The sequence below is a fragment of the Calonectris borealis genome, chromosome 4, assembly GCF_964195595.1.
Source record: "Calonectris borealis chromosome 4, bCalBor7.hap1.2, whole genome shotgun sequence".
NCBI classification, from domain to species: domain Eukaryota; kingdom Metazoa; phylum Chordata; class Aves; order Procellariiformes; family Procellariidae; genus Calonectris; species Calonectris borealis.
In genome coordinates, this window is record NC_134315.1 from 49,737,718 (window position 1) to 49,752,045 (window position 14,328).

The 14,328-nt window shown below is 40.2% G+C and overlaps 1 protein-coding gene across 8 annotated transcripts in view; it reads right to left on the reverse strand.

The window, feature by feature from the left end:
- TRIM2 (tripartite motif containing 2) overlaps positions 1 to 14,328 on the reverse strand; it is a 73,662-nt gene that overhangs the window by 34,028 nt on the left and 25,306 nt on the right. For all 8 annotated transcript variants that reach the window (XM_075149477.1, XM_075149476.1, XM_075149475.1 and 5 more), the window contains exons 2-3: positions 6,461 to 6,642; positions 4,088 to 4,325 (exon numbers count right to left, since the gene is read on the reverse strand). In XM_075149477.1, the coding sequence (XP_075005578.1) occupies positions 4,088 to 4,325; positions 6,461 to 6,594 (372 nt within the window). In that variant the 5' untranslated portion in view covers positions 6,595 to 6,642. The remainder of the gene's footprint in view (positions 1 to 4,087; positions 4,326 to 6,460; positions 6,643 to 14,328) is intronic.

Genomic DNA, 14,328 nt, shown 5'->3' on the forward strand with positions numbered 1-14,328 from the left:
AGGTTTGCTTCACAAAATATCTCAGAAAAAAAATGTTTGCCCAAACCCCTCCTTTCCAAATTGCAGAGAGCTCTTGGGCAGGATATACTATGGCATCCAACAGTGGCTTCAGGTGTATTTCCACTGGTCAATGAGAACATTCCCATCAGCTGTAATGAAATGTGAATTAATACCCACTGGTTCTGAAATCCCATCCACTAACTCCCACCTTAAACCTGACCAGCATATTTCAGCATAGTAATCTAATTAGAGACCCATGCATATCTTCACTACTGTAATTTAACTGAATTTACAGAAACTTTTTAATTTGCATAATCAAGGATGCAGGTAGTTCTGAATTATATTTCACAAAGCCAAAGCACACTAATTCCAGACCTTCAAAGTTCAGGTCTCGAGAAAATGGCTCTCACCAATCACAAGCCCCCCTTATCTAAAATCACATTTGAATAATCACATTGTTCATCCTCTGCTTTCTATCTGTTTGAATTAAAACAGCAGTCCAGAGAAAAGGATGAATCTGCTCTTTGCCAGCCTTCTTCCTCATCTCACACACATGTTTAATTCCTCGGTCTCAGGGCTAATGTGTACCTTAGCTTTGTATGTTTGGGCTTTTAGAAGAATATAAGTTTGGATTACCTGAGGGCACTTCCCAGATATCTGGTAAAATTTAGAATGTGGGCTTTTGTTCTCCCTAGTCCTAGCTTTTGCCTTACCCATGCAGTAAAAACCTGAAAGCTTTAAGCAAATTTTTTTAAAAGTTTTGTAAGACTATCATGACTTAAACAAGATACATACAAGTGAACCACCCAAAACTCTTGTATGACTTCCCAATTCAGTCAGATATTATTGTATCAGTCACCCTATTGCTTCCTAACTGTATTAAATGTTAATTAACAAAATTTCACCAGCAGTGAGCTCAGTTTATTAGTTTTAATGCTCATTAAGAATCTAACTCTGACGTTCTGAATTTTGTATTTAGTATTCAATGACACACTGAATATTGCAGAGTACAGAAAAAACTAGATTACACTTTAATGGGATACACGAGTAAGTGACAATGGTGGGAAGTACAGAGGTGAGAAAAAGCAAGGTTTAAAAGGTATGTTATGAAGTCATTTCACCAGAATATCAAGGATAGGTGCTTTCTTAATTTTTCTAAGAGAAGCATACAGGCAGTAAGCAACACCTGCAAAAGTTCAGGAAATGTTTTTCTAGACAAGATCTTATACCTGTCAAGTTGCCAAGCTAGTCTATGAGCTTTTGAGAAAAAGCTAGTCAGAGATAAGGCATTGCTCTCTTGTCACAAGCGTTTAATTTAATATTGGGTATGCTCTCTTGTTACACTCTATAGGCAGAAAACATACTGCACCTGTAAAAGCACGGATCCTAGACTCCAGGCTGGCTTTCACTTCAAATTCAAATAAAACCCAAGCATGGACTTTTCAGGATGGGTGACTGCAAAGAGGCTACACCACTCATTACATATTATGAAGTAATGGATGTACAATTTCACAGCTTCCCTGTCTTGGCTGTTGTACCTGGTCCCTAAGTTATGATAGACCAATGTTTCCAAACCAGGATGCTTACATCCAACAAGAGCTGCAGGTGTTTAGCAGCTGAGAATAAAGCCAATTTTCCTTTAATATGTAGATAGAAGATAAAAATCTTCTGTTAGGTTCAAAAGTTCCGTAACGTATGTGCCCTATTACCCCAATTTAACAAGAACATATATTTGTGCTCTGTGTTGGGTGAATATGAGGAAGCATTTGTTTATAGTTCAAGCACAAGAAAACATCTCTCACCTTAAGATACTACAAGCTAAGTTTCATTTTTCATAAGAGCACGCACAACAAAGATGCCACAACAGAGGATGAGAGGATGTGCGCAGAAGGAATAGGATGTGCACACACATAAGGAAAATATGAGTGGTGGGAATAAGAGACCACCTGGAAAGGAAAGTATCTAATCTACGTGGCCTGAGGAAGGCTAAGTTACAAGCAGACAGGCAAGCCAATGAGAAAGTATCTGCGCATGAGTTTCTATCTGGTCTTAATCAGAGAGGTTTAAATCCAGCATGGCTGGAGAGATTGAAAAAACTTGTTTAAACGCAAACTTATTTCCAAGCTAATATAAAGAAAATCTGGTAATATTTAAATGAAATATACTCGATGCAAATTTTTCCCTTGATAGTAAAAATACAATGTGTCTGACCCTCCCCCAAGCAATATGTAAAAACTAACGGAGAGAAGATTCAATGCAGAACGACTGCTGGTTCTGTGAAGGTATTCTCCTCCAGCTACCACCTCAATCCTCTCTCACTCCCTGAAGCCCCCAGCAAAGCTGCTAGCAGCCAGGCACTTGCCACACAGTGCCCTTGTGCTGTGTACCCATGAAGCCAACAAAAGCCCATTTCCTCAGGTGTAAGGTGCCCAGCACCTTGCCCTGCACACCCTGCCCATCAGCCAGACCCACCCGGCCAGCCTCAAGCAGCTCTCCCCAAAGCTCATCTCAGCTCCTCCCATCACAAGGACTAATGTGTGCACTTTAGCTTTTAATTTCCTAGCTCACAAAGCTTTAAATTGGAGTCACCCTCAGCCTGTCCTCAACCTTCCCAGAAACTTACTGAAACGAGGAGATATTCCCATCACACATTACTCAGCATTCTAAAAGGCATGCTATGTTTCAAGACAAGCCAAGTAAGTTTGGTTTAGAGGACTTACAGACCCACCTTTCCCTAGAAAGGAGTTCTCAGAGAGGTATAAGGTGACATATTTTTAATTGTAGGCAAACCAGTTTTTTTTTCTAAGCTGATAATGTAAAATGCAAAACAAGTAACATCTCATTTTGACTTTTTTCTGCATTTCACAATCAAATGGCTCCTATCACAATTGTTACATCAGAAAAGAACTCCGATTCGTTTTAAGGAGAGCCAATAAAATGCAAATAAAAACTAGGAATGTATTAATCAGTAACCACTACACACACACAGGTATAGTACACATTAAAAAAGTTAAACCAGTTATTCATTAATCAGACTGTACAGCAAATCAGTTCTACAAGTCCACCTAATTGCAGCAGGTCAGTAAAGGAGAGGGAACTGAGCTGTTCCTCTGTAACAGTAATCACTATCTATCAGCTGAATTATTCCTATACCACCTATATACCTAAACTGAGTATCAAATAAGACATGCCCAGAAATACTGGCACATATTTCTTGGCTTGCATAGAAGCACAGCATTCAGTTTACAACACAGCATTGCTCAGCTTTGCAACGTGGTCTACTTACATGTTTGCATAAGCCTGGCTATGAAACAGGAGCTCATATACCTACCATGAAACCACACAGGTTAACATTGAAAATTGTGAAGTAAGCAGAGTTAGAGCTGTTCTTGTAGTAATCCGAGGATACTTACTCAGTTGGGGGTACTTGCCAATGAATACACTGATATGATTTGAGGGTGTATGTGGAGGGATGCTGGGCAGAAAAAGTAGGTGGGGGAAAAAAACAAAGCAGCCTCCAAGGACTGATACATGAGATGTACAAAACACTGCAGGATACACCGAAGCTCTCTGTTTCTAGCCTGTGCTGACCCGAAGCATCCTGAGCTAGGACACCCTTTTACTTGGCTCCATGTTAATAGGCTCACATAGCTTTTGGTACTGCCTCAGTGTGCAGGTCAGTTAAACTTATAAGGTCCCTGACGCATACTGCCTAAACAAGCCCACATGTTCCCATGGCAACAGTTGAATCTACAAATAAGAGAGCCATGGAAACCCATCCCAAAGAGGCAAAAGCACAAGGTTCAGCGCTTGCAGGACAAAAATTTTGACCAAATGTGCTGAAAGACAGTATCATCCACAATGATTGGTAAGATGACATAATATCCTCACTACTTTAAGATGCTCCACTAAGAGCATTTGAGTTAATTTTAAGAATCTCTTGTCTTTTGTTGACATATTATAAAATCAAAGAACTAGTGTGATTCCAATTCCCCCACTATCTTTTTAGAACAAAATATCCATGACAAACGAGACCAGTCAGTATGTATCAGTACCTGTACGTATCACAGGAGTTCATCTCACTTACATTTCCATCATGATTGGGGCAGGAGAGCGGTTTGCCTGCAGCAACAGCGGTGACAGTCTCCAAGATGGAGGACTCTTCAATGCTGTTGTCCGGCGTTCGTTGCAGGACATCCATCAGGTTGGTGATAAAGAAGTTGTTCTGGAGTGCAGAAACCCCTTTCTCTGGCAGAATGGAGGTCTGGCGGCACACGGGGCAAGAAAGGGTTAAGCTATGAGCTGGAATGTAATTCTGTAAGCACCTATGGGGAAGGGAGGTGGAAGGAGAGAAAGAGAGAGGCAAAATATCATCAAAGAGAAAAAATACTCCCTTCAGTTTAAGAACTGGTTTGAAATAGTGTTACCCCTACTTATAAAAAGAAAGGTACATCGCCAGGCTTCAGAAGTAAAAGTGGTTATGGGGATTTTTTTTTCCTTTAGACCTTTTTTCTCTGCCACATGAAAAAAGTTCAATAAGCTGATATCATTTTAACAGTTATGTGCCTTTCTTTGAGATATTTCTGCAGAGTGGATCCATGCTTTCAGACATGTACTGCATCCTGCTCACAGGGTAGTAAAAATGATAAACTATCAGATAAAGTTTGACAGACATGAAGTTATTGCACCAAGTATTTGAACTTGTGTCTGACTAACCTAGTGGTTGACCCTGGTTTTTCCAATAGAACCTCCTTTATTAGCTTGTATCTGTGGGTTTAGTGTTTCAGAGCTAAAACCTGGTCCCAATGAAACCAATGGAAATTTTTCCATTTATTTCAATTAGGAAAGTTATTTGGCAGTTAGCCAGAATCAACAGAGCTCTCTCTACTACATAGAGAAGCATGTCCTGGGTTATCACAGTTTATGTTAAGGGGAGTTTTGCGGGAAGATTTTTGTTTGTTTTTGTTTGATTGGGGGGTGGGTTTTGTTTTGTTTAAGAGTTTTGTTTTGTTTTATTTTTAAGAAGAACTGAGTTTCAGAGAATATAAATCTGACACAGAAGTTCTGTGATCAACAATATGCAGCAGACTGGTCTAGGTGGTAGGTAGTGCCATTTTTGACCTTGAAAATCAAGTTAACAGCTGCTGGGCATGCAACATCCAACTGCAATTAGCAATTCAGTATAGTCCCATAAGCTTTGCAGAATGCAGTTCTTCACGAGTCTAACATTCCTCATGAGATGCCAACCAAGAAGTGTGACCTCGCACAGCTACACAGCTCTTATCCACTTCCAAGGGCTTTGCTTGCACCAATCTTCATCCTCCCTTGGCAGCCCTCCTCCTGACCCCCTACAGGGCCCTGTGAAAGGAGAGCTTGGGCTTTGTACATCAGCAGTACATTGGAGGAGTTCTTCCAACCTCTCTCCATAACCAGATCAGCGTAAGAGGATTACAGTGAAAACCAGAAGCTGACCTTAGGATTTACACATGAACTGAAGTCAAGAAACTTAAGACATAGTGGTGAAAATCTTGACTTCACTGACTTCAGTGAGAGTTTCACTGCTGACTTCAGTAAAGTTGGGGTTTCCTATTCTTCTACAAAAGACCATTTCATCTGACACACTCAGAGATCCACAATTTTTCTTGCACCCTGGGCAAAATTAGATATGCACACCACAATTCTAACTAAGAGGTTGAAATCTCCTAAACTAAATGTTCACACAAAATACCATTTATTAAAATTCTTCTGCCATTCAATATATGCATCCAAAGAGTTGCATCCCATCATCAGATAAAGAACTCTAACCAATAATTCTTCAGCTAACTTTTCTGCAGATGCTGTATCTTCTCCACCATTTGATGGATAATATAACGTTAAAGTATCACTATGTATATTCAATTCATTTAGCTGAATACAGTAGAAGGCAGGTTGCTGTTTTATCACATCTATTTTCAGAGAATTTTTCCACTTCAGTCAACCAAGCTGCAGAATAATAAAGACATTTAATCACAGGTTATTAATAATGTACATATCATGTCTAACCCCTGGACAGGATGGGATAATTATTTCGCTGCTTAGTAAATCAACAAAGAAAGGTTTTTATTGTTTCTAATTATAGGCTAATCGGTATAAATTTGAGGCCATTAATTTGAGGTCCAAACTCTGACTGCAATCACCTTTCACATTGTTATAACTGTATTCATTAGTTTCATTGGATTTACTTTTCATTTATTCTTGCATAAAGGGAATATATTCCAAATATTCCACTGCTGTCTCTTTTTCCTGCCTGCCACAAATAGCAGTGTTTCCATCCCTGCCTCTCCGGCCTTCCCAGACTTTATCATGCCTTAACATGACCTTTACAAGTAAAGAGAAAAGTCCCTGTCCACTAAAGGATGCATTGTTCTGTGCTTGTTGCATGACACAAATACGTAGTTACCAGCACGAGGAAAGAACTTACCTCTCACAGAAAGTGTGCAGGCAGGGAAGTACTTTGGGGTTCTTGTAACGGTCCAGGCATATGCTGCAAATCAGAAACTGCTTGTCAATCTGACGGACCACAGGACTTGGGATGTTGGAGCCTTCACTGGCCATCCTAGACCACTGACATATGGGTCCTGTTCCCTTCTACCCTGCACGCTGCTGGAGTGGGGTGGGGAAAAGAAGAAAAGAAGAAAAATGGCTTATAAACTCCATGAAATAACAAAATCAGCAACTAATTTGCTCATGTTTCATCCTTATGCAGGAATTCATATTTCCATATAAAACCAAAACAGTGAAGAATTAAACTTCTAAAATGGTTTATTTTAGATGAGAGCCTGGGAAAGAGTCAGCCAAGTCTACACCACCTCCCATAACACCTGTCTGAGCAGGCATTCTGGAAAGGCGTGTTGCCTCTAGACTGAAAAAGTTACAGGGCTGTCTGTTTTTAAAGAAATCTCACGATAAAAACGTTCTTGCGCCAGTAGGTTCAGCCAGGGCTAACAAACATGGGATTTCTTACGTCTACAATAACGCTGGCAAAATGCTTAAATTGGAACTGTACCAACCAGTCAAATGGCTGTATCTCTGACAGATTTTGAAAATGGTTCACCTAACAATTTTTTCCCTTATCAGTGCTGATGTTGCCAAAGATATGGTAGGTTTGGACTACAGGAAGCCCCCAAGAAGGAAACTCCAGAACCAGCCAGCCCCTGGGAAGGGAATGCTCAAATTCTGCATCAGCAACAGGGGTGAGGTAGGTGAAGTGAAAATCCTCACGATAAAAGAAACTGAGCAAAGAAGAGGCAATTGAGAGCTGCTGAGAATGAGCAAAGGTAGGGTGAAGGATACATGAAGCACATCCAAATAATAAATGCAAGAAAAATGGCATTCTAGGCAGAAAGAGTAGTAAGAATCATGTTTCTAGGACTGAAGACTCTTCATAACTCTAGCATACAAATCATGAAATAAAAGGGTAAGAAAGAAGCCTACTGACTGACAGAATTAAAATCGCATGTTAAAGGAATGCCAGCAGCTTGGAACTCCTCCTGTCCTGGAAAAAAGCACAGGGAGAGAAAAACTTAGTTTCTTTTCAGCTGGAGGTACAGATTATAGCCAACAGAATTAATATGCAGAAAGAGAAGACGGGAGGAAAAGGAAGGAAGCAACCTCAGAGAAAAGTAAACTGCCTGCTAAAATACTTCAGGAAAATCTGACAAGCAAAGGCCTCAGCAGGGTGGCCCAGCAAGAACTCCTCTCTACCAGTGTTTCTAGTGGGCTGGATCCCCGGGGAGCCGACCGCAGCATCTCTGTCACAGCACTTTCTGCCAGCCCTCCCGCACCCACGGCGAGACAAGGACTCCTCTTGCGTGTGAGCAGCGAGCCCAGCTGGGCTCTGTCACTGCAGGTACACTCCTGAGGTAGTAACTTCTTCCCCAAACATTTCCTACCCCAGTTTTTAGTCATCCATTTCAGACAATTTGATATTTGGCTTGAGGGCAGTTCAGGCTTTCCAAGACAAAAATAACAAGCCCTCTGCCTCGGTGCTGATCACACTCATTCAGAGGTCACTCAATTCCACAATGATTTGCGTGACAAGTAGTATTTTATTGGTAGTGTTACATCAGATCTTCTTCCTGTACTGAATGCACGGCACACTAATCTGGCAGAGCTGAACTCACGCTGTTCTTCCTGAGCCGTACAGGTATGGTTTACTTACTACATTGAGCAAGTGGCTATTTCTAGGACAATGACAGCGATTATGGAACACGCTGTACTGACTTCCCTGATAACAGGTTCCTGGGGAATCACCTCTGTGCTAACAAGTACAGCAGCATAAAGTTATTCACAATTAACGTACCCAACAGCAGTAACCGACATGTAATTCAATGCACAACACTTATGGCGGACCCTTTTGTTTCCTTTTTTTCCAAGAAAGGGGAATCTACAAGGTTAAAAATTGCTATAATACTTGTAAAACATAACGTTTGTTCATGACCCAAAAATGCATGATTTCAAAATTGATCATTTGTTTCACTTTTTTAATTTCTTTCCCCATAGTAAGATAAAATGTGAATATTACATAAACACAAATTAATTTCATGTATTTACATGCCATAAATCACAGACAATAAACCTTATGAGATCAGTTAGGAACCTGTGTTACTTTTTAAAAGCTTGAGTTAAAAATGGCTTTACAAGAAGTGGAACCAAAATATCTAGCAGATGGGAGTAGAAAGAGCAGACTATAAAATATGCATTAATGTATTCATGCATTTGGCAGTATAACATGCGGAACGTCAGTCATGTGTTTCAAAAGAAAATTCATTTCACCACTGATGCAGCTGTGTTTGCCTCCCACTCTCCCTACCCAAAAGTTAGGGGCTGGGACCCAAACAAAACAGACAAGATAATCAGGAGCAGGAGGACTTCTTTGATAAGAAGGACAGCGATATTGTTATGAACAGTGTAATTTCTTTGTTATAGACTAAGCACAGACTATTTAAAAAAAAAAATTGTAATTAAGATATGAAAGGTCTCCAGTGAATGCTGCCTGCCATTTAACAGAAGAAAGTTCTCTAGCAACCAGGTATTTTCTGTAATTTCATCTTTCCGCCACCAAGTACAGCTACACCAGCAAACAGTGTTTATACAAGGAAAAATCCTGCTGCCTAAAAAATTTCATATCGACTTCATCTCATCTTCACCTTAGTCTTTTACATTCCCCCAATCTCATTGCAAAATCAAGTGATTCTTAGCATTTCATACACAAAGCTCATTCCAGTCACTTTAATTTTCAAATGTTCACGCTTTAAGCTTTGTCAGTGAAAGAAACCATTAACAGTTCAGAAATAAGTGCTTTTAATATTTGCTGTTTTGTCTGGAACGCAGCAGGCCATGATTGTAATTTATCCCCTGTGCTCACATAAATCAGGTTTAAAACATGCACCTGAAAACAGAATTTTATCAGTACATTTCAAGCTTTGGCCACTACTTGGTACAATAACTTCTTACTTAAACTTTAAATGAACAAGGGTTCATTTTAAAAGGTTTTTTTAGTATGGAATTTCCAGGATTCTGCAGCCTTCCTGAGATAACTCCACCTTCGATGCAATTTTGATGAATGTGATGTAGCTACGAGGATGATTTTGCCCATTGACTCAATGAAAGCAACGGTACAATCAAAGACTATTTTAGGAAAAGCTAGAGATTTTAGATGATGCTTTTGAATTTCGCCAAAGACAGCATTTATTCTGATTTACTGCAGTTCCTCAAAACCGCACCGTGAGTTTCAGATACATTAGCAGTGGGAGATTTTGCAACGCAAGACTATTTTTACAAGAAAAACATTCTTTTTTGTAGTAGCATCTTCTCAGCTCGGAAACTGCCAGAACTCTTTTTGGAGGTTCATTCTGTCTCACAATCTAATAAAGAGCAGCTGAAGCATGAGCTTTGAAAATAAGTCTGAGAATCACTTCTCCGTGTATTTACACTTCATAATTTAAACATGCAAAGCCAAGGGTTGTGAAACATTGCACCAAACGACACAAAACCCCACCCATTTATCTATAAGAAGCACACACAGGAAACCCAGTTCAGGTTTGCTAAATCAAGTGCAGAAAAGGTTTCCAAAATGTATACCCTTTTTCACCCCTTTGAGGCTCAACGGTTGTTACCTTTCCAGTCACCCCCAAAGTAACATTGTTCTTTTTCCTTCTGCTTGGAGATATGACTATCGATTTTCATTCAAAATATACTATACAGCAAAGAAAGCAGAAAACAATGGCTTTCTAAGCTAGTGGAAAGCCTTGCCCTGTGATGCATGCATGCCTTCGGGAACGAAAGTCAGGGTGCGGCCCCACCCATATGAAAAGAACTTCCTATAGTATTAGAAAAGGGAAAAAAAAAATGTTAGGGTACAGCAAATAACAGTTCCAGAAGAGTTGTTTCAGATAAATAGAGCCATGTAATAGGGAAGTGCACCCTTGCTACATATATCTTCAAATGAGCTCTGGAATTCCTCAATGGTTACCGAATTCTCTATTCGTCTCCGTGGCCCGGCCAAGAAAAAGACATTGGGAAAACTTATAACTGTCTTTCAGTTCCCAGGATTTATTCCTAAAAGAACAGAATTCTCCGTTGCTGATACACGCTATCACCGAACTCCACCCAGCCAGAGCTGCAACTCGCCTGAAAGTACAGCCTGAGGAGAACAAATTGCTTGCAGCTTGTTCATCCTCCTCTTATCAATGGTATTCACAACCCAGAGGGTCTATTCATGTATTATGAATGAACAGGTTTCCAATGGCAACGTTTCCAAAGGAACGGTTAGGCCTTGAGAGCCGTAAGAAAGGGTGGGGAACCTCAATAATGGTGCTTCAAGGATTGGGGGAGCTGGGGCTTAAAAGTCCTTAAAACAGATATATCGCCTGTCCACAGTCTTTAGGAATAAAGAACAGATTCAAGCTATTTCTAGCAGCAGCCCCAAAATTAGCCGATACAGAACACACCGAGCAAATTAATAATCATAACCGCCACACAGTCCACTTGTGTAAAAGGCTTGATAAGCTAAATTTGCATTCCTTTCTCTCCCACTCTTGCAATCAGCTTGGTGCCTTGTTTAAAACACAGCAACCCTCTTCATTCTTACAGCATGCAGAAGCATAATGAACGATCGGGGGCCGAAACAGAAGGAGCAACCTAGCAGCAGCCACCAGGAATAACACTGAGCAAACTTGAGCATTTTAGACCTACCCATCTTTGTAGAAAAATAGCTTAATCAGTGCAGTGCTGAGGATAAAATCCTTGCAGGGACGGAGCTGCAGTTCCGCAGTAATCCAAACGAACAAACCATCATCTGTTAATATTTCAAGCCTCACGCGTAAAACTGCTTAAGAATCCCTATCACAGCATAGTCATTCTTAGATGCACAACAGATTTTGTGCTCTAAGGAATGACGCTCCATTCCATGAAGAGGACAGGTGGAAAGAAAAATGGAAGAATAAGAGGAGGCCCAGTGAAGTCGTCATGAATTTTTTTTTCCCCCGGGTCATTTACGAGTGGGAGACCCCTTCAGGATTCAAACCAATCAATCTTTATTTAGCACATCTTTTTCTCACTCAGCCTGTGTAGAAAGACTGCAGCAAACGGTGCAAGGGATTGTGGGATAGGGATGCAGCAGAGAGCTGCAACGAGATTCGCTGGGTTATTTTTTTTTCCTCCCTACTCAGCAATCAGCTGTTTCGAGGCTCCGCGCAGGGCCATTGAATTTGGTCACCAGCATGTTATTACAGGATTAGCAGGCGGAGACAGCTACCACTGTGCATCTGGCATGTCAATGCAGCTAAGACAGACGTATGCAAATATTACTCGCAAATCGGAAAAAGGATTTAACTCCGAAGGGGAGAGTAAATGTTACGTAACATCCATTACCAGGACATTCGCCACAGATGAAACGAAAGCACTTCCGTTTACAAAGGAGAAAAAGCTTAACACTTAATGATTCCACCCTGATTTTTCCAGGATTCAGAGTATTTCTTGGAACGTAATTCTTCCCTGGTCCAACTTTCAGCAACAACAAAAGACCCCACAAACGCTCTTTGTCTCTCCAGATGTTTAAAGCAGAAGCAAAGAACCCCTCCAGAAAGCTGTGCTACTCACACACAAACCAGCAGCAGTTTCTTCTACTACAGAGCTGCATATTTGACCTGACTCAGACTCAAGTCAAATATTTAAGGCAGCAATTAGTAAACTCGTATTCAAGGAACGCGAGAATCAAAGCTAACAGTCTGTTCAACTTTTGTACAAACATTAATGCAAAGCTGTATTCTCTTAGTTAATCTATTTACTTTTAAAAAAAATTTAAAAATCACAGATCAACTCAGATTTTACTAGGCTATTCCCAAAGGAAAGAAAAAGAAATTTGGTGTCTGGTATTTTTCAGCTATGCAGAGAAGGTTGTTAAAAAGATGCTTGTGAATACACAGACACTACTGAAGTAAAGCAACATAGAATTAGCTTTGTCTTCCAGTACAACAGCTGGTGGTTTTTGCAGACAAGGTAGTATTTGCATCTCTAAATACAGTGAATCTTTTATTTTGAAAAAACAAATCATATGCAAGTATTTCAGCTAACTGAGGCTAACAAAGCTTCCCACAAATAAAAGAACACAAAGGTCCATTTGCATCAAGAAGAAAAAATGTGGGGTTTAAATACTGTCTGTGCTACTGTGATTTAATTAGGACAGATATAGTTATTTTAGAAGTTTAAAATGTTGTCCCAAGCTCTTTAAGCACACTTTCCAGAATATAGTATTTATTCCATTCTTGGACTGATGAGGTAAATAGTATTAATAATCATTCAGCATGACCGAAATGTAATCTAAATCCCTGTTAAAAATATAGATTCTGCATACATCATTTACTTTCCACTTGGCAATTGTTCAGACAGATTGGTTTTACACATCAGGCAGACCCAGCCTGGTTTCCCTGGGTAATGCCCACAGGGCGAAAGCATGTTGTAATCCAGTTTATAACCTGAAATGAAACATCAGGCAGCCTGTGTGCCTGTGTTGGGATTTTGGGTGCTTGTGCCAAAATACTGCTCCTCTGAATCACTCAGCATGTGCTAAACTCTGTCAAAGACAGAGAACAAGGTATGTTTCGTTTTAGCTTCAACATTCAGCAGGTCAGAAGAAGCAGGCATCTGCACAGCAGCATTCACAGTTGAAAAAAAGGCCAGAGATTTCAGGGACATTTTTGGAGGGGTGTTTTTTTATGTTTGGTTGGTTTTTTTTGTTTTCTTTTTAAACTGTCTAGAGAATCCCCATTGCAAAGAGCAAGCAACATATTACACTCCCACAACAGGGAGATCCCAGGCCTCTTGTTTCAGCCACTGGAACAAAGACACACTTAAAAATCAAGAGAGAAAATTCAGGAGTGGCACTCACAGAACCAAGGTGGAAGACTCTCGGACAGAAGCATGCAGACATCACTTAGCTGCTTGCTTTTCCTTGCTCATTTCAAGCATCAAATTTACGTACACTAAAACAGAATGACAAGTACTGCTCAAATTACTCTTTCCATTTACAATCAGTAGTAAGGACTACATACCCCACAAATCAGAACCCATCCCGTAACGTACCTCATGGCCAAAGGAGACTGCAGGATTCACAGCTGCAGCCACGCTCACAGGGTTCTACATCTCCAAATGAGAGATTGCTTCAAAGTGCAGTTATAATTAACTCTGAGAAGCTGCCCGCTGACAATGAGCTGATATTCTGCAAATAATCCTGCTTCTTCAACAAAACAGAAATGTGGTACTGTGGCAAGGAAAATGTGACAAAAGTAATATCATTTCCCTTGAGATTTTTGTTCTTACATGTTGAATGTTGATATGTGGGTTTCTTCTCTCTAGTGAAGAGGAAATGGATTCGTGAACAGTCTTGCACTTTACCCCCAAAGCAGTTACTACCAGCCTGTTTCAAATAGGTTTATTGTATGTGTGTGTCTTTTGAGCTGGGAGATGTGAGTGGGGGTTGTTGTTATATCTTGTTATGTGCTTGGTTTTGTATTGCTGTTTGTTTGGTTTTTGGGGGGGTTTTGTTTGTTGTGTTGGGTTTTTTTTAAAAAAAAAAAAGAACAGGCTACTTTCCCTCATTTGGTGCACTCATCATTGCTGCTGACTTATCAGTGAAGTAAGTTCTGGAGAAGAAAATATATAGCATGTGCCATCTTCACAGTGCCATGGAAGAGTGGTCTAGCCCCTGTTATCATCCCCTGTAATTGTCATGTTTTTGGAATAATTTATTCTTTTCCCTGTTCCAAACACAACCTGAGTTCATATTCT